Source organism: Artemia sp. Qi Xiang Cuo, chromosome 9 (genome assembly GCF_049724085.1).
Source record: "Artemia sp. Qi Xiang Cuo chromosome 9, ASM4972408v1, whole genome shotgun sequence".
Lineage (NCBI taxonomy): Eukaryota > Metazoa > Arthropoda > Branchiopoda > Anostraca > Artemiidae > Artemia > Artemia sp. Qi Xiang Cuo.
Window position 1 is genome coordinate 16,450,094 of NC_142802.1, and position 27,042 is coordinate 16,477,135.

At 36.8% G+C, this 27,042-nt stretch overlaps 1 protein-coding gene across 3 annotated transcripts in view; it reads right to left on the minus strand.

Moving 5' to 3' along the window:
- Positions 1-27,042, minus strand: part of Syt4 (Synaptotagmin 4) — a 190,187-nt gene that overhangs the window by 25,373 nt on the left and 137,772 nt on the right. For all 3 annotated transcript variants that reach the window (XM_089094312.1, XM_089094314.1, XM_089094313.1), the window contains exon 7: positions 2,494-2,664. In XM_089094312.1, the coding sequence (XP_088950438.1) occupies positions 2,494-2,664 (171 nt within the window). The remainder of the gene's footprint in view (positions 1-2,493; positions 2,665-27,042) is intronic.

The following is a 27,042-nucleotide window of genomic DNA, read 5'->3' on the forward strand; positions in this document are numbered from 1 at the left end:
ACAAAGAAAATGTAATTTTACAAGGGCGCTAATTCTAATTTAAAGTCATTTAAAATGTTTAAGGGATTAATTGGTTAAAACGAAGCACTGAGAAATGGGATTAGATTGTCCTCTAGGACAGTTCAACAACCCAGACCCTCAAACTTGACAAGACCAATCTGAGCATCAAGGTCAGGTATTAAAAAACATCTAAAGTAATGATAAACGATAATAAAGAACAGGTATATACAGTCAGAATACTTCCGTCAGCAATAGTTACAAGGATTTAAAAACAAAAGTAAAGAACAAAGAAACATACAGCTAGAAGATAAACAGCAACAAGAATTAAAAATACTTGAAACATGGGTGAAGAACAAGGAAATATGCAGTTAAAAGATAGGCAGCCGTGAGATTTACAAGCAATCGCCAAAAAGTGAGTATCAGAACGCGTCAAAAATGGAGTGAAAACAATGAATTGTGCTATTAGAAGGCAAAATCCTTCAACGTTCTATGTGTTCCGTGGGGAGTTCTCCATTTTCCCTAAGAAACAGCAGCAAACAAAGCTGATTCATTTGGAGGTTGCTACTTACAACGTGAATCAACAGGTACAAGCCTACCACATGCATAGTGTCGGGTCCGACTTTGAAATCGGCAACTTAGTTTTTTTCTTAATCTGCATATTAACATTTCTGGCCACTAAAATGATCTAAAAAGGTCATAGTTTTAAGGAAGATTTTGTATTTTCCCATGATGGTTGTATCGAACCTACAGTGACGCCATGACATCAAAAAGAGGTTCACACTGTTTGGGGTTACAAGATAAGTGACAATGAGAATCAGTATATATAAGCCTGTCCCGTAGCCGTGTCGGGGCACACCCTCCAAGTCGGCTACGTAATTTTTATCTTCGTAGAATTGGCAAATTGACATTTCTGGCCACAAGAACAATCTAAATAGGATAGAGTTTTATGAAAGAATTTGTGTTTTTTCTCCTGGTATATATATATATATATATATATATATATATATATATATATATATATATATATATATATATATATATATATATATATATATATATATATATATAAAAAAAAAATATATATATATATATATATATATATATATATATATATATATATATATATATATATATATATATATTCTATAGCCTATATTTGTTGCATGGTTCAAATTCAAATTCCTATTATTAGGATCGGGGTTTGAAGTTTTCTAGGCTCTTGTTATGAAAAAGTTCTCCAAAATGAGAAAAATGTATATATGACGCTGCGGATGAGACATTAAAGTTTCAAATAGTCTTAAAAGAATAGACAATTGATTTTCCTCACAGCCGACCTATAATACTGAAGCTAAATTCGGTGGCAAAATTTATCTAACAAAAATGAATAAGGAATGGCGCTATGCAAATCCAGGCTGGTATGTCATAATGAAAGCAAACTTCTTTGGAGTCTCAGAAAAAATTCCACAATTAAACCGGATTTGTCACCTTTCATAGTCCCAGAAAATAGGGAAAAGGAAAACAAATAAAAACGGAACTTAAGGTATCTCGGTAAAACAACACAAGAAACAGGTAATTGCTACCTGACACTGGATTCTAATACTAATGGGTGCTAATGTGGACGGACTCTTTGGGCCTTGAGGTAAATTCTAACAAAATATAGAAATATTAGTCGGGTGGAAACGATCAATTGAAATTACTATGTAAATTCCTGGTACATCTGATAGAAAGTAAAACTCTCTGAAATAATTTTAGAGAATTTATCGAGAAAGCATAGACACCTTCGATTATCTATCTAAGAAAATAATTAATACAAAAATCATTTCAAAAACAGATAAATGAAAATTGAAGAAATTTTGCATAGCTACGAGGAGAAAATGGGCTTTAATTGATTTACAGAAAAACAAAAGCAATTCCTGGTCGGAAAGACTAATTTTTCAACTGATCCAGAGCAGAAGTGTACCAGAACCAAAATAAAAACCAAATTTATATATATATATATATATATATATATATATATATATATATATATATATTCTTCAAGCGATATGACATCTGCCTACCGAGGCGAAATTCAACTTCGTCAATTGCTTTATCCACTCTATTTAACAGGAGCGGATCCAGGATTTTTTTTCGGGGGGGGGGGGGTTTACTAATTTTTGACTTTTTCGGGGGGGGGGTTACTAATTTTTGACTCAGTTTTCGACTAATTTTACTCATTTTTACCTAGGTTTTACTAATTTCCGACTTATTTTCGAATCAGTCAAAAATTTCAGGGGGGGGGGTTCAAACCGGGTAACCCCCCCCCCCCTAGATACGGCTTTTCTATTTAGAATATGTTTATGAGTTGTGTTTAATTTATGTTGATCTGTCTCTACCAGATATTTGGTTCGAAATCATATACCCTTAAAGAAACGTGCTTGATTTGTCCCCTAACTCAGCCTTTCCCCTTTTCCATTGGACAACGTTAATTATTACGATTGGATGGAAGCCTACCTTCAAATTCCTAGGTGCTATGTCACGACATAGTAGTTTACTATCACTAGATTCTGTGTCTTCATTTTCTGACTCCTTTATAGCTTGGGAGACAGGGAGAAGCACTTCTCCAATAACGTCATCTCTTGAATAGCGGTCGAAACTGAGAACCACAAAATGGAGAGCCATTGACTGAAAAAAAAAAACGTATAAAGAAAATATCATTCCTACTTGCAAGTAGCTATTACTCAGTGGAAGTAGCATTCCTAATAGCCAACTATCCAATTAAGGGCTTTGGTCATGTGAATCTGAATAGTACACTGTTTATGCTTCTAAGAGTATCCATTCCAGAAACTACATGACAAGTTTCATTTTTGGTGTTATATGCTACCTTAGGATGGTGTTGCCAAGAAAAATATATATAAGCCTTTGGATATGAACAAGACCCTATCCAGGGGGGAGGGGCTACAGGGAATGAGCCCCCCACCCAAATCATAAAACAAAAGTACAGAAAAAGGGGGTAGTGTTGACAGTCTTCTGGTGGTGCCCTTGGCAGCAATAATGACAATTATAAGCCTACTTCTCTATGTATGATAAGTTGTTTTTTTATCTCAAAGCTCAGGAATCCTTGATTAGCCTCATTTCAGCCTCTTTTTTATCGTCCTCGTATAAGTTTATTTATGAAAATATTCACATGATACTGCAATTAGTTGAACCACTGATAAATTAAATATGTTGATGGTGTTAGATTGGACCTGACAAAAGATGGCCATGTGCTTTTAAACTATTTGATGAGTTGAGTAACTGGCACAAAGGGAGATGGAACAAGCACCCAAATGATAATTTGGATAAATTTTGGATTTGAATATATTAAATCAATTTATATACAATTTATTAAAACTGTACAAGAGATATAGCTTCACATTTTGTAACAGCTTCTTTAAGAATTACAAAGAAGAGAGTGTGATTGAGTGTGAGAGAGAGAGAGAGAGAGAGAGAGAGAGAGAGAGAGAGAGAGAGAAGCTGTCACATGTTGTAACAGCTTCTTTAAGAATTACAAAGAAGAGAGAGAGAGAGAGTGAGTGAGAGAGAGAGAGAGAGAGAGAGAGAGAGAGAGAGAGAGAGAGGGAAAGAGAGAGAGAGAGAGAGAGAGAGAGAGAGAGAGAGAGAGAGAGAGAGAGAGAGAGACGGATAAAAAATGGATATTGGGAAACTTGAGGAAAAAAGTAAGAAATTTAGAAACACGAAAAGAAGACAAACTATTATAAAAATATTACAATACAAAAAGTAGAAGTCCATGACGAAAATATCAGCGAAGTTTTTAAAGGAATATTAAAAGAACAATTTAACTTGACAGTACAAAAGAAAACTTGCAAACGAAAAACTACAATATACGCCAAGTCGAGAAATAAAAGATCGTTGAGCTTTTATAAATATTGTGTTAACTCGAGAACTAAAGATCATGTATTTTTGATCAGTTTATTATGTTCCTCATATTATAAATGCCAAAAATGTAACAAGGCTTAAAACATAATCTTTAATGCTCTCCAGGCCGTGTTTCCGTCTTAAATGTCGAGATGGTAACGACTTTATCTGTAGTCTTTCACGTATTATATATTACTCGCTTTTTTTTTTCATGTTTTTCAGTGTTATATCCCCTCCAGAAACGCCCCATCAGCTAAAATTCTGCGTGTGTATATCTATTGAGATCTATATAAGATCTATATGTGTAAGATCTATTGGGAATATATTATTACACGAAATATGCACGACTGAACAAACCAATGATGATAAAATTCAGAACAAAAAAAAATTGAATATATAAGCAAGAAGTGAGGCTTTAAGTACTACAAGGAAGTTATTATAAGAAAATAAATTTTGAATACCTTGATAAATAATCGAAAAACTGCCATCGGCTAAACGGACAAAATACAGTAAAAAAATATTCATAGACAAATAGAAATCAAATTAAATTGATATAAAATACTAAGGTAAGCCGGACAACTTTACGAAGTCTTTACTGCAATGTATCTAAGTAGCAAGACTGCCATTCGGATTGGATCTTTACCAAATTAAATAAAAAAAAAACAAGTTTTTTTAACTGAAAGTAAGGAGCGACATTAAAACTTAAAACGAACAGAAATTATTCCGTATATCAAAGGGGCTGTCCCTCCTCAATACCTCGCTCTTTACGCTAAAGTTTGTTATTGTTTTAAAAAATAAAGTTCTGTGACAGATTCAAATTTTAGCGTAAAGTGCGAGGTATTGAGGAGGGGACAGCCCGTTTAATATACGGAATTATTTCTGTTCGTTTTAAGTTTTAATGTCGCTCCTTACTTTCAGTTAAAATAACTTGTTTTTTTTAATTTAATTTCTGAACGTTTTTGAATTAATACAGCTTTGATTTTGCCTCATCGTATATGAATAATTAAAACGAAATTTGCATATTAATTTTACTTTTTTTGCTAAATGGCTTTCTCGAAATTTTGTTCTGACGTAACATGCGAATTAACTTACGTAACAAACTTCTATATTTGTATGTTTTATTACGTATATAAGAAAGTTTGCCCTCTAGTCGATACCTTGCTCTTTACGCTGAAGTTCGAATTTTGTTCGAATGTTGCTCCTTACTTTCAGTTGAAAAAACTAGTTTTTTTTTATTTAATTTCTGATCGTTTTTTAAATAATGCTGGGAAATCCGGCGCCCCTTTCATAGAAATATCCCTTCTCCCAAGGAAACATCCTCCATGGAAGGATCCTCCCCCGTAACCCCGCCTCCGACACCCCCCCATCAGAAAAAATCCCTCCTGAAACGTCTTTATACTTCCCACTATATATAAACAATGGGCAAAGTTCATAACTTCCAGCCCTTCCCTCGGGAACTGTGGGGGATTAAGTCATCCTCAAAGATATATTTATTAGATGTTCAACAATTCTGAACAAAATGGCTATCTCAAAATTTTTATTGGGTGACTTTGGAAAAAAAAATGAGCGTGGTAAGCCGGACTCCAAAACCAAAAATAACAATCAGAAACTAAAAAAAATGTCCAAATAAATGCAGATCGAAGATAGAAAAGTATGAATAAACGATTTTAAGATTAAGGGCTGGACAGCACTAACTAAATAGTATATCTAAACATATAATTCAGGTTTTTATCTCTTCCTTCTACTTTTATTTGGAGCTTATATTAATACCTTTTCTTACCATCTTAATTTTTCATTGTCATTTTATCTTGTTTTTTTCTATTTCCTTTACGCTAAGCAAATCTCAGCAATTGGCGGTATATTCAAATTATATTTTCTACTTTGATTATTACTGCCCTTACGTCAATTTTTTATTTATTTATTTTAGTTTATTTGTTTTATTTTAGAAACAAAAGGAAACAAACAATTTTTTTCCTTTTGCTTTAGTTTTTTCCTTAAGTTCTCTTTTGTTTACCATGATATGGATCCTTAACCTTTACATAAAAAAAAAACTGGACCTGATTTTACTCTGTTTTTCATTAGTCTGACATTTTTGTCGTAGGCATTTTCCCACGCAACGCAGGCTTATTCCTATCCTTATAAAATGCCAGCAGGATTGGTACAAAATGGAAGTATGTTTGGGAAGTTCATTAACTCAGGAAAAACTAATGAGTTTCAGTGAACCCTTCTGTTTTTAATTCAGTATCTGTGGTTTCAGATTCCCAGTTTCAATTAAGGAAGTTTATTCCAGACCTTGCCCTTGTAGAATAAAAGACTGTTCAAGGAAAAAAAAGGGAAATTAAAGATATTTGATAGCAAGCGCTCTCATTAATGAAAAAGCAATATTAGCTGATAAAATTTTTTAAATAGTTAGCAAATAAACGTATTTATATTACGTATCGATTTATGTATCGATTACGATTTATGTATTCTTTGCGTATCGATTAGAGTAGTTTTACGTTGAGCATTATAAGTAGGTTATTCATAATAGGAAAGCTGGGGCAAGGGTCGAAATAACAATTTGAGAAAAATATTGTTTGAATGTACTGAAATAATTGGGTTTAAGTTTTATTTCAACAAATAAAAAAAGAATCAAGCCAAAATAATTAGAAAACATTACGCTAGGGAAAAAAATTTTTTTGCTAACGCGTAGCGACATACATAACTCTTCCTGAATCAACCTGAATTAATAAATAAATTCCAAAAACAAATAATAAGAAAACAAATCCAATCCCCTTCACTCACACACTCCCAGAGCAATAACCATCATCAAAAATAACTCGAAATTAGCGGCTCCGTGGAAAGAAACGTGGTAATATAATCCCAGTAGTACCCTTAAATTTCTTATTTTACGCTCATTCTAACTATTTTATTTGCATTTACGACAATATATCCCCCTCGATTGTCCCACATGTAGCCCTAGGATGAATACCAAACTAAAAGAAAACACTAAAACAACAAAATTATCAATTTATAACGTTTCTATTAATAAGATTATCACATGTCCTTCCGATGTTATTCGCATTATAGAACCCTTCTTAAGTAATCTCCATTATGTTTGGTCCCTTAAAATGGCACTTTAACTTATAATTTTTGTTTGTATGGAACTCTCTTTCGATCTTCTAGGTCCCTTGGTTCGATACAATCATTCCTGCGGGGAAAAAACAACAACAACAAAACATCTTTCTTTGGAAAAAATTACACAATTCCAAATATTTACTAGATAAGAGACTGAAACCTCTACAACAGGGTTTTCTGATGGTTTTATAATTTGAGAGTGGGGCAGTTGCCACAAGGAGTATATTTTAATGCGTAAGCATCCTAACTCTCATTGAGCCTTCAGACAAATACCGAACTAGTTGCAAGGAAGGGAATGGAGATATAACTTGACATGCAATCCCTCTTGATTCCCGAGAATATTTCTGGTCTACGCTGTTATTATATATATATAATCAGTAACATTAAACCCCAAAACAAGCAGAATCTATTCGGTATAAGATGGGGCCACCACCTCCTTGTCCTCAACCTCCCACTCATGGTCGTAGAAACTTCGCAGGATTCTCATTCGACTGGAAATGAGAGTTCTAGTCCTTTTTTTTAAGTCGAAAATGATTGCAGACCAACCAGCCCCTTTCCTAGAAATGTGTTTGATGCCCCTTAGGACATCTGACGAGATTTTAAGGTATCTATTTTGTGCTTTCCTTGTGGTTGCTTAATTCTGTGCCTAAAGGAATTTTTCGCGGGGAGTGAATTTTCCTGGTGGAGTTATCCAAAGGGGTAAGTTTTTCGTGGGGAGTTGGCTGGGGGAATTTTCCGCGGTGTGGATTTTCCCGGGGGAACGCTGGCCCCGATAGTTTTTATCTCGTGATAGGTCTTGTTTTCTTGTAACCGTATTTTTTGCATTTAAGGCGAAGCCTGATTTTGGCTGCAACCAGCCGATTGTCGGTGTTCCCGAGTTCATCGCCTCAATAGGTGTGAGTTTTTTAAACAGAAGATGGCCATGGCTTCCTTTGTGGTGGTGTAACAGGTGATGATGGTTATTTTTCTATGTTTCCCATCGAACCTTGCTCTCAGGAGCCTGGATGTTACTGGGGGGAACGGCAATAGGGGCTTATGTAAGGCGTTATTCAGTAATATGCCACCACCTCCCCTTTTCTGACTGCCACTAGACCAGAGCAGCGTGTGCCCTTTGCCAAAGTCCTCTTCACCATTGCCAGGGAGATGTGTTTAAGTAACTAGCTATTGTCACTAAAATAAGTATGGGACCAGATTGGCTCACGGCCAGAACGCTCAAGGTAGCCTAATTAATGGAACCTGGGTCCACAGCATTCAGAGGGAAACGTCCTTTGGAGGTCTGGAATTGAAAAGGGGTTTGATATGCATTCGTAGAAATAGGAGTTTTTGGAGGAGGGCTGCCAACCCAATCGTTCCCAGATGCATTCGGTTCTCCGTGAGTAGACGGGTATCCTAAGCATGTGGAGGTTGTTCTTCATTCGCAAATTACAATGGAGACTAATTCCGGACGAGCGCCATTAACTCACAGAGGCCGTTGTCCAATAAATATCGATTCTACGCCCTGCCACAGCTGTCCTCCTATAGAGGATCCTCCCGCAATGGTGTTCTGGTTCACCATACAGTTTAACCCATTGCTGGGAGTAGATTTGGAGCTCACGGGACGTGTCCAAACGCTGATGGGCCCGGCTGAGCGTACATCCAAGGGGCCTTCCTCCTCCTCCGTCTGTAATCATGACCCCTGGCAAGGGTGTCCCAGTTTCTATTATTGATGCCCAGGCACTAGCTCCCCCCTCCCCTTGGCCCACGCCTCCTACTTAATGGAGGTACCCTATATATCTGTAGGATATTCCCCTATCCACCACCTGGTAACGCACTGAGTGGCCTGAGAAGGTGACTATTTGAGTCATATAATATCGCCCAGTATAGATGACTGTAGATGACAGGGTGCGACATCCTAAAAAAGAGGAAGATAAGCGAAAACAAAAATAGCTGTTAAAACAGATTTTTTTTAAATGTAAAATAGCTGTTTTCTGTCTTTCCAAAAAACAGAACAGGAAGCAAAAACAGGTGACCTATTTTTGACGGACCTGTTTCTGTTCTGCTTTTTTTCCGTTTCTGTTAAGAAAAAAAAAGAAAAAAAAGACCGACGCTTATTACCAAGTATTCATAGTTCGATATGCAGTCACAGTAGTAGAAACAATACTGGCCCTGAAAGGGTAAGGTTATTGCCCTTAGACACTCTCGAGACATTGCAGATATACCCTTTTGATAACCTTGATGCACATGATCAGCAAACTTCTGGTCTCACCTCAAGTAGAGGTAATCGAAGTCACAAGTAGTCACACATGGAAGTATTCCAAGTAGTCATAGTCGCAGTCGCAATTAGTCGTAGTTGTAGCCACAGTAGTAGTAGCAATAATGGTCCTGAAAGTGTAGATTCCCTTAGAAACTCCTAAGATATTGCAGGTTGACCCTTTCGATAACCTCGATGCACATAGCGTCTTTTGATTTAGTGCAACATCCCCTTCAGTATTCCCAGAAGTTTTATCTTAATACTTTTACCCTTTTCTGACATACTAAGGATCATAACTTCCCCCTCTTTCCCTATAATAAATCCTGTATGTAAGCAATGGGCATAATGCATAATTTGCAAACTTTTCTCCAGGGGCTGTGGGGGGCATGACATTCTCAGAGGCAAAACTATTAGACCTATTGACTAATTTTGAACAAATTAGCTCTTTAATAATATTAACTAGTGTCAAGGGGATCTCAAAAAGACTAGGGGTCCTTTACCCTCCAAGCAGCACGTCCTGAAAGTTTCAACGTGATACCCAGTCACTCCTGAGATGTTGATGCACCCTTTTCACAATCAGCATGCACATAGTGTGTTTTGATTTTGGTCAACTTCTCCCTCAACATTCCCTGAAAGCAGTCACAAGTAGACATAATAGAATTAGCAAAGAGTCGCAGTACCCTTACCCGTTCCTACGATATTTCAGTTCAGTGTTTTTGATAACTGGGATACAAATAATTTCTTTTGATTTAGCTCAATATAACCATCAACATTTCCCAAAAAATTGCTTCAGTACAATTAGCCTTTTCGGACACACCCAGGATGAAACATTCCCCCTTTCCCAATGATAAATCCTGGCTATAAAAATTAACAAACTACGTAATTTACATTCCTTCCCCCGGGGCTGTAGAGGCATGGCATTCCCGGAGGTATAGCTAATAGACATTGTGAATTTTTAGAATCAACTGGCTAATTAATATTTTTATCTTAATTAGCCATTTAACAATCTTAATGTTAAGAAGGGCATACAAAAAGCATGAGGGGAAGGGATTGGTATCCCTTTGTTCCTTTTTCAGCATCCCTATAAATATGCCTTTAAAGTTTAAACTTAATACCCCTATTCGTTCCTTTGATATTGCTGTTGTGTCCTTTTGACAGCTCTCCTGCATCTAGTGTGTTTATATCTTGTTTAATATTTCCCTCAACATTTTCTAGAAGTTTCACCTTGATGGCCTTAGCCTTTTTATGACTCAGGATCAAACAAACCCCCTTTTTCCAACAGCCAAAACTATGTCTAAGCACTGGGCAATACATATAACCTTCAGGACTTGCCCCCTCCCCAGGCTGTGAGGTTTGTTTCATCCCTAAAAGTATAGTTGTTTGACTTTTTGACTATTTTGAACAAGATGATTATAACAAAACCGCATCTGAAATCTTTAGGGACAGAGCTTCAGAAACGAGAATGAGGGGGACTGGATGCTTTCCAACAACATTTAAATGCCCTTCTCACATGCCCTGAAAGTCTAACTCAATACCCTCAGCCGTTCTTTAAACATTGCAGATACGCCTTTTTGATAAGCTGGATGTACATAGTATCTCTTGATTTAGTTTAATATGCCCCTCAACCGCTCTACAAAGTCAGGCGTCTATTAGATACGGCTTTTTGATAAGCTGGGTGTACATAGTATCTCTTGATTTAATTTAACATGCCCCTCAACCTTCTACAAGTTAGTAGACCTTAGTTAGGTAATAGAAATAGTTAGCTACTAGGCATAGTTAGGAGGTATATTAGGGCGTGGAGGGGGCTAATTTTTTCCAATCACTTTTTACTTTTAAAAAGGGAACTAGAACTTTCTATTTCCAATAAAATGAGCCTCCTATAAATTTTTTGTGACCTTATATGCCCCCGGGGCATAACTTACAACACTTGCCCAGGGGTAAAGCTTGTACCACTTGCCAGCTGTAGGGGGTTGTGTCGACCCCGCAGTTATTATCTGATCTTTGGACTATTTTGAACAAAATGACTATCTAAAAATATTGATAAGATGCATTTGAGGAAAAGAGGGCGTGGACGGAGGGGGGATAGTTTTCCCGATCATTTTTGACTCTTTAAAAGGGTTCTAGAAGTTACAATTCCCAATCAAATGATTTTAAAGTTTATACGACAACCCTTGCATAAAACCCTTATATGCGCCTTGGGCATCAGAGGCATCATTATACCATTGTCTATAGCAAAGGCCATAAGGCTTAAATGTTTCATTGTTATTACTGTAACAATATAATTATAACAATATAATTTTAATATTATAATCAATAGAGTTATGTTCATAATTGGCTCATAACTGGTTATTGTTTCTGCGCTGAAAAGCTCATTGAGTTCATATCTTAAAAAAGAAAATCTAGCAGAACGTGTCCCATTATTTGAGCCTACCCCCCGTTAAATTGCATTTTAAAAAGACGGGGATTTCTTCACAAACAACTAAAGCAGTTGCTTTGGTGCTTTCATCGAAGTAACTCTATTAGTAACAGTAACCCAAGTGGTCTGTTACGACTATCGTAGTTTAATATTGGTGGTGGTTTTTTATGTGTTTTTAAATCTTCGTTTCGTTTACGCTGGAGTTGCCTCGTTTTTGTACAGGCGAAATATCCGTGTTGCTTTGGTTGTTTTTGTCTTTTCACTACTGGTCGAAGTCTCGCTTTATCTGTTTTCTTCATTGAGTTTCCTCTCTTTGTTTCTTTGTCTAACAAGTATACTAGCAGCTATACTGTTTTTGTTTGCAGAAGTGTTGGTATATATTAGCGAGTGGACGATCTGATGAAAGTTGTTAATTTGCATCATAAAACAATCAAAAGATGAATTTTCTCAAACTACATCAGCCAAACTGATAGCAGAAAAACTTTTTTCTTGGATCCGTTCTGCCACCTTGTTTTTCTGGGCAAAAAAAAAAAAAAACAGGGTTAGAATTCCCAGATTCAACATTCCGTCATCAGAAGAGATCATTACTCTGGTAAATGAAATCTCAGGAAAGTTAGAAAGAGCTCGAAAGCAATTGAGAGGAAACTCATGGAAGAACAAAACGAATGATCTATGCAAGGTACACGGCTGAGAATCTAAATGACAAAGAAAAAAAAACGCCAAAAAAGTTATTAAAGAGGATGTTGACGGCTGTTGACAGCATTCCGAATGTGGATGTAAAGGAAGAAAATAACGAAGAAATTGAACGAGGAATTGAACGGAAGTAATCCAAGTCTCCTAGACTTTAGGGATAAGCCAAAAGGGATAGGGATGATTAAAAATAAAAACTGGACATTAACCTAAATGAATGAAAAGAGTTATGTTACACGCCATAACTTTTAATTTCGGACCCTTGACAGTAGCCAGCAACAAGCTGTTTGTACAAACAGGGTTTCACTGAGAATAATAACAAAACCTCATTCATACGAGAGTAAATTATGTAGAAAAGGGACTTGGCAAGGGTTATCCAGAAGCCAATGAGCTTCATAAATCTTACATAATAAAAAACTGTTCGAACAATAAATGGAAAAATAATGATGCAAGCCGTTTTGACTGCTACAAACAATGCTTGGTGGTATTGGATTACCTCAGCCAAAGGGCAGGGGCCTAGATCCAGAATTTTTATTGAGGGGGGCAAGAGGGGTCCATTTCAGGATAGTCAAGTGGCAAGGGCTATATAATAAATTTTTATCGCAAAAACAGATTTGTTTATCAACAATTGGGGATCAAGAATATTTTTTTGAGAACACCCATTTCATTATTGTTAGATTTAAACTTGTGTTAAATTTCAAGTTTTCCTTGAAATTTAAAGCTTAACTTTAACCAACGATTTTTACAAACAACGATTCAAATTTTGGTTCGCTTTCACCGAACTCACAACCCATGTGGCTTGTTACTAATCAACTAGATCTTTGCTGGTAGCTAAAATAGGATTTTTAAGCAACAATGTCTCGCCAGAACAGATTGTTGATGAACAATGTTGACCAATAATGTCGCCAGAAAATGCCCTAATATTGACCCCAAGTGCAATAGAGCTAGGTTAAAAAAAATAACAAATAATCGAGGAATACTATGATTTATTAGGAATTTCACATAATTTAACGAAATGAAATTTTTAACTAAAGCAAAACACACACACACACACACACACACACACATATATATATATATATATATATATATATATATATATATATATATATATATATATATATATATATATATATATATATATATATATATATATATATATATATATATATATATATATATATATATATATATATAGCCCCCATCCTTACGTTCTATTTGGCCACAGCCCCCCAGAGTCTGGTGGCGAGGATTGTAAGTTGTGCCTCGGGGATATATAAACTTTTATGTAAGAGGTGGTTGTGTGAAATTTAGAGGACGCTTATTTGATGAGAATTATAGTTTTAGTTCGCTTTAAGAGTCAAAAGTGATGGAGGGCAGCTCCCCCCTCCATGACGAACTTTTTTCTCCAAATGCGTCCGATCAAAATTTTTATATAGCCATTTCATTCGCATTAGTCCGAAGAGCTTATATTAATGACTTCAGGTTGGACACAACCCTCCAGAGCCCAGGAGCAAGGGTTGTAAGTTATGTCCTGGCCATATAAGGTTTTTATGGGATGGATGGCCGTGTAAATTTCAAATCGGATGGGGCTCATTTGATTGGAAGCTGGAAGATCTAGTCCTCTCTTTAAGAGTCAAAAGTCAATGGAGGGCAGCCAGCCCCTCCCCCACAAGCCTGTCACTCCCCAAAATATATCCGATCATATAAGAGAACTATTTTGGTCAGTATTGCTGAAAGGTCCAGTAATTATGTCTTTGGGGATTTCAACCTCCGTACGTCCTCCGTACGGCTTTAGGTAATTCGTTCATTGTTTAAATATAGTGCATTTTATTGAGAAAGCTATGCATGTTTTAACTTTATTTTAAAAAAAAACGAAGGGAATTCAATTGAGCCTTTCAGATAATGTTGAGGGGAGTAATGAACTAAATCAAAATACGTTACGTTTATACGGATTGTCAAAAGGGCGTAACCCATGAATGACTGGTCATATTAATTCTTAATTTTCAGGAAATGATAAGGAGGATGATCAAAAAGGGAATATTTGCACGCTACCACTACTACTACTACTACCACACCACTCCATTTAAATTTTGAGAGAAACTTTGAGCTAAATCAAAAGAGACTATGTGTATGCACACTGTTAAAAGAGCGTATCTCACGAATTGATTTGGTTATTAAGTTGGAAATTTCAGAGAATGCTAAAAGGGGAAATACAATTCATCAAAAGGCAATATGTGCACCCTACTACTAATACTTCTATCATGGCTAAATTTATTACTACAACTACTACTTCTATTGCAACTACTAGTAATACATGTATTACTGTTAATGCTACTACTAGTAATACAATTACTACTACTATGACTACTATTACATATATGCCTAAGGGTATGAAGGTGAAATTTTAAACTTTTTGAGGGGGAAAAGATGTCAGCTCAATCAAATGCAGGTTGTCAAAAGGGCGTAACAGTAACATCTTACGAACAGTTTGGTGTGTGAAGTAAGAGTCAAAAGAGATTGGAGCGCAAGAAGCCCTTTGCTCAAGCCCATTTAAGCCCAGTCAAAGAGCATAGAAAGAACTTTTAATGAATGATATTAAATTTTATTTTTCAGGTCAACTTGAGGTGGTATAGAATTAAATTAAACTATACTATTTGTGTCCGAATTAAACACTGGTGAAAAAGTCTCTCCAACATAAAAATAGCAAGCCAAACTATGGATGGAAAAACTGTAAAGATATAAAAAAAGACTCCACAAAAAAACTATGTCAATAAAAAACGAACATACATTAATTTAAAAGAAATTTTCCACGAAATAAGTTTTTCAAAAAAAAAGTAAAGAGCACCATTAAACCAAAAATGAGCAAAAATACAGTCAAATATTCTTCCAACCGTAAAACTACCACAAATCATCATCGTTAAATAAGTTAAACCCAAAACGAACAGAAATTACAATAAATAACCTAGTCAAGCTCAAAACGAGCAAAAATTAACATGAGTAGTGTTGACAGCCCCCATGCCTTGTCAAGACCAGAACATAATTTGCACTTTACTGAAAACAAAATACATTTGAAATATTTTCACTTTTTTTTACTTTTATAAATAAAAGATAGTGAAACTTAAAGGAGAAAATATTAGTATAAGTATATTAAACTGACAATCGACGGTCATTTGTTGTTTTTTTTTATCAAAAAAGATCTTTTTCTTAGAATCAAAGCTCCTTTGTTAACATGGACAATGGTATCTCGTTTTCTCTTTAATCATGCTCGAATACTACTGCCAGTACTACTAGCAAGTTGCTACGGCATCAAAATGCCAGAGGCCAAAACTGCTATGCAAGCTTGCAAGCTGCTCTATCCCAATCAATTCAAACCCTCTCTGTTTACCCCCCCCCCTCCAAATATTTTCCATTTCCCTTATATCTTTCCTTATGACATTCACACACCCCATTTGTCATTTGACCCCAGACAATTAGCTGACAAGGATAATCTTTGGCAATCTGTCATCCTTCATTGGCAGAACGTGTCACAGCCACCTCATCCTTTCTGTCCTTATAGCCCTAGAAAGTGGGATTGAACCATGTTTTCGTTGAGCTTACTGTTTTAGATACGGTCAGGCAGTCAGGTATTTAATAATAGTACAACCTAGATAAGTGCAGCTGTCTACTTATTCAACCTTCTCGTTACCCAATATCATTTCATCAGCTTCACTTATTTCTAGTCTTAGCGACTTGGTCTTCTTGACATGAATTTTCAAAACTATCATTGCGCCCTGAACTCACAAAACCACTAAAATTTCACTTATATTCCTAACATTTTCATATTGGATGAAGTGTAGGAGAGTTTTACTTCCCATTTGACTCTGTGTTCTTCCATTACCTTTGCTGCGCGCCTTAGCCGCCTAACCCTGCTTAACTTTTGATTTAATACGAGTAGTACAGGAATTTTTAAGGTTTGACCAGGAAAGAATTGATAAAGCAATGTTTTCTTGCCTATCCAGACCAGAAGAAATTTCTGAAAAACATACCCAACATCGCTATCTCGAACTCGTGTCGAAATTTGTTTTTTTCGCCATTTTTGTTCATGTATTTTTTATTTTTTTGGAAAAAATGAAATATCACAAAACTGGTGTTTGATATGTCTATGGCCACAGTCTCGTTTGTTTTTTTTTTTTTTTAGATTTTTCTCTTTGTTGGTTTTTGATATGTCTCTGTATCAGATTTTAAAGCTGAAACGATATCTGATGTTGGTTTATCCGAAATGTCAAAAAATAAATCAGAAATACTCTGTTTTTGAACAAAAATGAACAAATTTAACGTTTTAGTTAACAAAAATAAACAAGTGTTCGATAGAAGTTTCTAGATCAGTTTTGAGTTGACAAACTAGGTTTTCTAAGATACTTCAAGATCTTTTTAACACCCATCCTCCCCACCCTTCCCCGAAACTCTTCCCGGCTCTTCGCCGGAATTTGAGATCAAAATCCATTCACCTTCATCACTATAAAGAACGACGTGGTAAAAATTATTTGAAATAAAATGCAAGAAAATTGCACATCTGATTGATCAAAGGAACAAAAATCACAAGGAAAATTAAATCACAGGCTTAAAGCTAATCCTCACAAAATTCATCTTCTTGACACTTCGCGTTGTTGCATGAAACTCCTCTAAATACTTGACAAGCTATGGTGCATTCCAAGTCGTTTTTTTGACAGAAGCATCTCTCATCGTTGGAACCATAATAAAGGCATGAACACTTCACTGTCTTTAGAAGATGAGGAGCAGCAGCGGGAAGATCTGTCATTTTTGGCTCAAAAATTTTATTACCTTGAAGATTCCATCCCTAGCTTAGGGGGTCAACCGTGTTTCCTAGCCAAATCTGAACCTGGCTGTAGACTCAGAACGAATGATACTTCGCTACCATCATAGTCAGAAGCAGCTCTTGTAGGTGTACGAATGAGGTGGCAGTATTGAATTTCCTCTGAAAAGCATGGTTCCTGGAAGTGTCAAGACTTGGCAGATCCTGGCAGTTGTAGAGCATCAGCAAAGCTTTCTCTCCAGCCGCAGTTATCTCATCATGAGATTCAGATTTTTTGGTAAACAAGGTAACAGCGTCTCTGAAACTCGATCTGGATAACAATAGCTGAAGAAGATTCCTTTTCCGATGCCATAAAGGTGCGATGTTGTGTCGCAACCCAGTATGGCGTGACAGAACGTCATCAGCTGGCAAACTTCTGATACTAGCTTGCCTTTTATCTGAAAAACATCCCAAGCTGAGCATTCACTTCCGAATTTCACTTCCGGCGAGAAGTAAACTCGATTTGAACTCGTGTATACATGACAGATGAGGAGGAGGAGAACATCCGTGTCATCAGCAATCACAATGGTGTCGCTATGGAGTACAGTTGCCGTAGCCTTCTTTACTATGTCTAGATCAGCATCACCTTCAGATGTGCGCAACCGCTGGTTACCAGAGCGTTTCTAAGAATCTTCAGAAAACGCGATTTGTTCTCCTTGCATGAAAGAAACTCCTCTTTCTTCATGCAAAGATTCATGTCTTCGGTAAATAACACTTTGCGGCCGACAGATCTAGCTCGACGCAAATGGGTTGTATCTTCGATTGACGGACCGCCGTCTTATCCGTCGAAGATGACAACTGCACGGGGATACTTTTTTTCGACGTAATGAATGTACGAAAACATGATAGCCTTGTATGTGGAAGCAACCTTCCACAGGATCCGATGGATAAGGGCGCCCCCGTCTAAGACGAAGCTGGTAATAAGGCCCACCGGTCTTGGGGACTGAGCATCAAACCCACATGACTGATAGACTGCTCTTGCTAGCTCGGGCTTGTTGGCCTTTCGCATGAATCACTTTCTTTCGAAAAGAGCAGGAGGAATGGTTCAGAGGTGAAACTTCATATAATCTTCCTTGAGAATAGACCTCTTGGCAACGATATTGAACCTCTGAAAAAGTAGCGCCGGGTCGATGTGCGCCACCTCAGAAGAGCCTGACTTTTTTATGGTCATCAGAGTCACTTGGTCTTTCTTTTTATTAATTAAAAAACTTTTTCCACAAAATAATTTTCTCAAAGAAAAGTAAAGAACTACATTAACCAAAAAATTAGTAAAAATAAAATCAAATAATCTACCAAGCGTGAAACTACCACAAATCAGCATCGATAAATAAATGAAACCCAAAACGAAGAGAAATTGCAATAAATAACCGAGTCAAACTTAAAACGAGCAGAAATTAACATAAGTTGAGCGCAAAACCCTTATGCCTTCCCAAGACCAGAACAAAATTTGCACTTTACTGAAAAAATACAAATGAATGCGCATTGTCAGCTTAATATACATATACTGATATTTAGTAATCAAAATGTTAATATTATTTGATTTCTTAAAGTTATAAAAGTAAAAACATTTATATTTTCTTATATTTTCTAAATTTATATTTACATTATATGGTCTAAACAATAACAACAACAAAAATATCACCAATCACTTACGACTATTAAAAAGGGTACTAGCCGTTTGAATTTCCAATCGAATGAGATTTTTTTGAAGTTTCTATTACAACACCTTCTATAAAAACGTTATATGCCCCCTGGGCAGAAATTAAAACTCTTGCCCTCAGGGCTGTGGGGGAGTATCCTCCTCAAAAACATATTTTACATCTGGAAATCAACTACGCTGAACAAAATGGCTATCTAAAAATTTTGATTGGATGTGTTTGGAGGAATGATGGTCGTGGGGGGGGGCTAGTTGGCCTACAATCCCTTTCGACTGTTAAAAAGGGCAATAGCCATTAGAATTTCCCATCGCATGAGCCTTTTTTGAAGTTTTCATGACAACGCCTACTATAAAAACCTTTATACCCCCAGGGAATAACTTATAATCCTTGCCCTGAGGGTTTTGGGGGAGAGTCCTCCTCAAAAACATATTTATATCTGGAAATCTACTACGCTAAACAAAATGGACATCTACAAATTTTGATTGGTTGTGTTGGGGGGAATGACGGGCGTGGGGGGGGGGCTAGTTGCCCTTCAATCACTTTCGACTATTAAAAAGGGCACTAGCCCTTTGAATTTCCAATCGAATGAGCTTTTTTTGAAGTTTCTACGACAATGCCTTCTTAAACCTTATATGCCCCCAGGGCATAACTTAAAACCCTTACCCTGAGGGCCCTGGGGGAGTGTCCTCCTCAAAAACATATTTTCTATCCGGAAATCAACTACGCTGAACAAAATGGCTATCTCAAAATATTGAATAGATGTGTCTGGGGAAATGATGGGAGCAGGGGGGGGGCTAGTTGCCCTCCAATCCCTTTAGACTACAAAAAGAGCACTAGCCCTTTGAATTTCCAATCGAATAAGGCTTTTTTTGAAGTTTCTACGACAACGACTTCTATAAAAACCTTATATGCCCCCAGGGCATAACTTAAAACCCTTGCCCTGAGGGTTGTGGAGGAGTGTCCTCCTCAAAAGTATGTTTTCTATCTGGAAATCAACTATCCTGAACAAAATGTCCATCTCAAAATTATGATTGGATGTGTTTGGGGGAATGATCGGCGTGGGGGGGGGCTTGTTGCCCTCCAATCACTTTCGACTATTAAAAAGGGTACTATCCCTTCGAATTTCTGATCGAATGAGCCTGTTTTGAAGTTTTTACGACAACGCCTTCTATAAAAACCTTATATGTCCCCAGGGCATAACTTAAAACCCTTGCCCCGAGGGTTGTGGGGGATTGTCCTCCTCAAAAACATATGTCCTATTCGGAAATCAACTACGTTAAACAAAATGGCTATCTCAAAATTTTGATTTGATGTGTTAGGGGGAATAATAGGCGTGGGGGGGGGGTGCTAGTTGCCTACCAATCACTTTCGACTATTAAAAAGGGCACTAGAACTCTCAATTTTCAATCGAATGAGCCCTTTAGAAGTTTCTATGACGACCACTTTCATATGAAGTGCTCAGCTCTAAAGAAAAAAAAATACTAAATAGTACATTGTGTCAAAATCATTCTTATATGCCCTCTGGGCATAACTTAAGACCCTTGTCCCGAGGGTTGTGGGGGAGTGTCCTCGTCAAAAACATATTTTCTATCTGGAAATCAACTACACTGAACAAAATGGCTATCTCAAAATTTTTATTGGATGTGTTTGGGGAAATGATGGGCGTGGGGGGGGGGGGCTAATTCCCCTGCAGTCACTTTCGACTATTAAAAAGTCCACTAGCCCTTTGAATTTCCAATCGAATGAGCCTGTTTTGAAGTTTCTACGAGAACGCCTTCTATAAAAACGTTATATGCCCCCTGGGCATAACTTAACACCCTTGCCCCGAGGGTAGTGGGGGAGTGTCCTCCTCAAAAAGATATTTTCTATCTGGAAATCCACTACGCTGAACAACATGGCTATCTAAAAATTTTAATTTGATGTGTTTTGGGGAATGATGGGCATGGGGTGGGGCTAGTTGCCCTCCAATCACTTTCGACTACTAAAAAGGGCACTAGCCACCCCAACTTCCAATCGAACTGAGCCCTTTTCGAAGTTTCTACGACAACCCCTTCGATACGAAGTGCCTGTTGAAGAAAGAAAACAAAACACATTGTGGCCACATCGTTCTTTACTTAGGCAGCGCTAGCGCGCTGCCTATGAAAGACGTGTTCCTTCAGGTCTTCTCTGACATCTTGTCTAAGATTTTCCTCCCAGCTGATTCGGCCTCGTCAACATTCGCTTGGAGATGAAGTTACTCCATTTGCAACGTTTCTCAGTTGTACATTGCCTTTGAATGCGGATGACACTTCGAAGAAATCTACCAAATTCGCGGTATCTTCTCAGTCACGGTTTTGTCAGTTCATACTCAAGTCACGATGCTGCTCACTTGTAAAGTAGCCGATATTCGTCAGATTCTGCATCATCAGGGTGACCTGAAGACACGCCGGCCTCGATAGGACCCAAATTACGCTCTGTTCTTCAGTCATGCCACCACCACCAGTGAGTCCTCCTGATGTCTTTAGGCTTCGCATGTGCTCTTGTTCAATAACTAAGTCTGCTGAGAGGCCGGCCCAGCGCCGATCTGACCTTCTAATCGTTTGTCCTTGCTGACTGAACATCTGAAACATTTTTGGGTGACGACTGGGAAGTTTAGTCATCTCTTGAATGTACAACCAGACAGATTTCACGTACAGGTTGTGCCCAGATGCGGCTAGTAGGGAAGCATTTCTGCTGCAACCTGCAAATGCAGGTCCCATAGGCCCAGTCTCTCGGCACGTATAAACTTGAGAAGTCTTTCAACCATGTCAAGGTACTGCAGCCAGAGCTTTGCTGTTCGGTGATCTCGTAGGTCTTCAATCTTCTGTTTGAGAATACTTTCCAGTAGTCCCAGGTCTGGTGCTTCGTCAAGGTCTCTGGGAGACATTTTTCCCTCAAGGGTATCGTTGAAGAGTTTCTCAAGGCCGAAAGTATCCGAAATTCTCGCATCTTGTCCTAAGAGATGAGCATAGAGAGCCTAGCTCACGAGAATGTGAGCTCTAATAGCTCTGGAAATCACTTTCCCCGAGAGTATATGTGGTACCGTTGCCGGTGCATATACTATTTCTAAGAAATCTTTGAGCCCACAGTCTTGCATCAGGTGCCCTATGCATCCGACGAAGCTCGTCATCAAGTGAAAGCCTCCAAGTTTGATGATAACGATGTCCAGCTCAGTTGACACGTTGGACTTGATAATCTTCATTGCCTTCAACCAAAGTGGCTGATCGAAAGTGACGACTAGCGTAAATTCGTATTTCCTCCCCTGACAAGCAATGAAGCACAGGGTTGAGTATAGGTACGACTCACTGCTAGAAGGCAGATTGATCATGGGCAAAGAAATAATACTTGCCTCGTCGCAAGGGGTTTGTGCATCTTCGTCCAGCGAGTGGGAGAAAACCGTGTGCATAAAACCATTCCAGTTCAGTCTTGGGGTCTTGAAAAACCACGATGACAACCAGAGCTGGTCAAGGAATTCGAATGAATCATTCACAGTAGTCTGTGATATTTTTTCGTACCAAGTCTGAGGAAGCACCACTTCACTTATCCGAAAAGGGTAAATAGGGACTCGACCTTTGAGCGTCACGGCGTCTAGAGAAACACTCCCTCTTGGGATTGGTGCCACTCTGTTTGTCAGAGAGGGAGTGACAGATGCTAGAATTGCCATACCGTGGAAAGTGCCCTTCCCGTGAATCGTGCACATCTCGTGATCTGCATTAACGGACAAAAAAAAACACACAAAAAAAAGAAATCATGGTTATCACTTAGTTTTTTTGCCAAGAATAGCGAAATTTTGCTATTTTTTACTAAAAATGGATTTTTTTATTTTATTTGACGCTTATACGACAAACTAACGTCATAAACGGTTTCAGCTCTCATTTTTGATACAGATAGACGTATCGACCACTCATTACGTGACACTTTATTTTTTCACGAAAAATAAAAATAAAATAGTGAACAAAAATAAAAATAGCGAAAAAAAACGAATTTCGCAACAGGTTAGAGATGGATATTTTGGATATGTTATTCAGCGCTTTTTTCTGGTCCGGATGGTAAATAAAGCATTACTTTATCAATTTGTTCCTGGTTCTGGCATTTTTTTCAGTATTATTACTGTACTAGAAAACAGCTACTAACATCACTTCCTACCTTAACATCAGCAATGTTATTCTCTTACATAATATTAATCGCTTTATTTTACTTCTATGGTATACCATAAGACCTTGGCTGAAGCTCTTCTATCAGCTGAATCAAATCCTTGCTCCTAATCTATGAAACTGAGGACTAAAGGCGTATGATGACTAAGGAACTTCTCAGTTATTATTCTATGAGTGAATATTTGGAATATTAGTATCCTCTACGCTTTTTAAAACCAAACTGTTCTTCTCTTAAAAACTGTATCTACAGCAGCTCTAATTCTAAAAAAGTATCATCATGCTAAGGAATTTACTTCCTAGAGAAACCAGCCTAACGCCTCTAGAAATACCGTATTCCCTCTTATCACCTATCTTATGGAGGAGTTTAATTGGAATTTTCTTTAAATCAATAGGTACTTTCCCTTTTTCAAAAAGTAATTAAATAAACACTTTCCAAAAACGAAGCTATTCAACGACAAGTAAAGGGCATATTAAACCTAAGATCACTAGAAATGTCTTCCTGTAATAGCATGCGAGTAGGAAATCTGTTAGGAGTGTTCAATTACGATTTTTCCTTGTTTTTAGAGTGTTGACTTAATTAATTTGTTTTACTAATATTTTTTTTTTCTCGTTTAAAATGAGCGGAATTCCAATTTTAGATCCTTCAGATCCTGAATTTGACAAAGATATTGCTTCATCCTTTTTCAAAGAAATAAGAAGTAAAGGTTTAAATATCCCTCCGCTGCCACCACTTTGTAAACTTTCTGTGTTCACTTCTCTGTGAATTATCTACTTCTCTGTACAGTGAGACTTCTTCTCTTTAGGGCCTTATGGTAGCGTTGGCCTATTATCTGGGTTCTACCGGTGGAGGATGTCTAGAACCTCTAATCATCACATAGATTATGTTTAGAGTATAAAATGTTTATTTATACATATAATACAGTGAATGTACATATGGCGAGGACAGATACAGAATTCGAACTGACTCAAATAATCTAAATTGGTAACTTGTATTCAGCACAATCTGCTTCTGATAAAGACAATCCGGGTTGGGTTGTTGACCATTGAGCTTCTTCCAGACAGGAAATATTATCACTTTATTCCAAGAAGTGGGGTTACAATGTTTGCATTTTAGATAGTGGGGTTATTCTGGGTTCAAGTGACCTTGGGAAGAATTATACATATGAGTTTCTGACTTAGAATTTTAATTATTGGTTTTAACCAAGAAAACCCTATTTCCAAAGTTTACAGTATACAGTTTTTTCGTTTAATTGGAACGCTCCCTAAACGTTTCCTAGAAGTTTCACCTTAATACTCTAAGTGTCATTAGTTACAGCAACTACAGTTGTAGTACTAAAAGCATACACATAATGCTTTCTGGCTAGTTCAAAATCCTCCCACAACTTACTCTTAAATATCTATCTTAATAATATATATTGTTCTCGGGTTTTCTACCCGAGGTTTTCTAAACGAATCCATAATTTTACATGCTCAATATTCTTAAGGACATAGTTGCCGGACGGTTCTACTATACTGAACAAATCCAGTTGTCTCAAAATTTAAAAAGATCTGTTTGGGAAAAAAACTGGCTTGAGAGACGGTTGACTCCCCTCCAATATCTTTAACCCCTAAAAAGGACCCTAGAACTTTTAATTTTTGGCCTTTAGAATGTTACCCGCTACCCCACATGTTACAAGTGCTACCCCAGGGATGCATTTTAGGTTACTTTTTTCTCAAAATGACAAGAAATATGCTAGCGGCTGTACTCGTTCACTTTAAGCCTATTTTTTTCATATTCTTTATTATTTTTGTGACTCGAGTTCAGAAGGACATTTGAGCTGATGTTTTATTTTTAAGATGAGTTTGAAAAAAGAATAAATAGAGTTATTAATTGAAATGAAGGCAGATAGTTTGTCGCTGTGCCAAAGACTCTTAGAAAGGATCATAGACCTTTTAATTGTGAATCGAATTAGTTTCTTTAAATGTTTCAAAGTTATTCCTAGGAATTATAGAGTTATGATGCCTATGATATATATTATATTCCCTTTTGAAATCTGCATGTATACAGTTTTTTCGTTTAATTGAAACGCTCCCTAAACATTTTCTAGAGGTTTCACCTTAATAATCTAAGTGTCATTAGTTACAGCAACTTTAGTTGTAGTACTAAAAGCATACACATAATGCTTTCTAGTTAGTTCAAAATCCTCCCACAACTTACTCTTAAAGATCTAACTTAATAATATATATTGTACTCGGGTTTTCTAAGCGAATCCATAATTTGACATGCTCAATATTCCTTAAGACATAGTTGCCGGACCGTTCTACTATACTGAACAAAAATAGTTGTCTTAAATTTTAAAAAGATGTGTCTGGGAAAAAAACTGGCTTGAGAGACGGGTTGATCCCCCTCCAATCTCTTTTACCCCTAGAAAGGACCCTAGAACTTTTAATTTTTGGCCTTTAGAATGCTACCCCATTTTTTTAAGGTCCCCCCATGACCTAAATATTTCCCCATTATGACTTTTGTATTTACGATTCTTAGTACATCAGCTATTCATGCAAACATCCTTAAATAAAATCACTTGTAAAAGAAATTACCAGCACTTTAAAATTATACACCTCGGAACCTATATTTTCAAAGTACATTTTGACCGACTCAGTTAAAGGGTTAGAAATACGATATAGATTGAAGTCGTTCATCTGTGTTGTAAGAATCAGAGCCAATTTTCAGGGAATGATCAACAAGAGATGTAACAACACCTCCTTTAACTTGTGGGGAAGAGGTGATTGGATTTAAAGTGTAGTTATCAATTATTTTGTGAGGGTTTTCCGTAAATTATAAAATCCAGTTTATCAATGCTACGAATAATTAATACATCCAGAAACGATAATTTATTTGCATTTGCAGTTTCTATGGTAAATTATAAATTTCGGTTTATAGGTATTAAGGTGATCTAGAAAGCACCTAAGTTCAATTTCCCCATAATTCCAGAGCGATATCACATCATCCATATAACGCCTCCAATAGACATGTTTTTAAAAATATTAATTTAAGGTCCAATTTTCAAGGTGTTCTACATAAATGTTCGTTAATAATCCGGATTGTGGTGCTCCCATTGGGAGACCATTTTTTTAGTGAAAAAAAGAATTAATTACGGAACTGAAAATACATTGAATACTTATTACAAATTTTGACTAGGGGGGCTTAAGTTTTTTCACTAAATCTACCGAATTACATATGTATGATTTTTGGGAATAAAGCAAAGGTTTGAATGCTGTACATAACCACTTTCCAAATATTGGAAGCATGGAGCTTTCGTACATGCTACAATTGACCTTAAGGGAATACATTGTTTATGTAATTTTGGTAAACAGTAAAACTTTGGGTCACGACCTACCCCAGAGATGCATTTTAGGTTACATTTTTTCTCAAAATGACATGAAATATGCAGGCAGCTGTACTCATTCCCTTTAAGCCTATTTTTTCATATTCTTTTATTATTTTCATGACTCGAGTTCAGCAGGACATTTGAGGTGATGTTTTATATTTAAGATGAGTTTGAAAAAACAATAAATAGAGTTATTAATTGAAATGAAGGCAGATAGTTTGTCACTGTGCCAAAGACTCTTAGAAAAGACCATAGAACTTTTAATTTTGAATCAAATAGCTTCTTTAGATGTTTCAAAGATATTTCTAGGAATTATAGAGCGGTTCTGCCTATGATATTGATTATATGCCCTTTTGAAAACCTGCATGTATACAGTTTTTTTTCGTTTAATTGGAACGCCCCCTAAACGTTTCCTAGAAGTTTCACCTTAATACTCTAAGTGTCATTAGTTACAGCAACTGTAGTTGTAGCACTAAAAGCACACACATAGTGCTCTCTGGCTAGTTCAAAATCCTCCCACAACTTACTCTTAAAAATCTAACTTAATAATATATATTGATGTCCGGGTTTCTAAACGAATCCATAAGTTGACATGCTCAATATTCATAAAGACATAGTTTCGGGACCATTCTACTATAC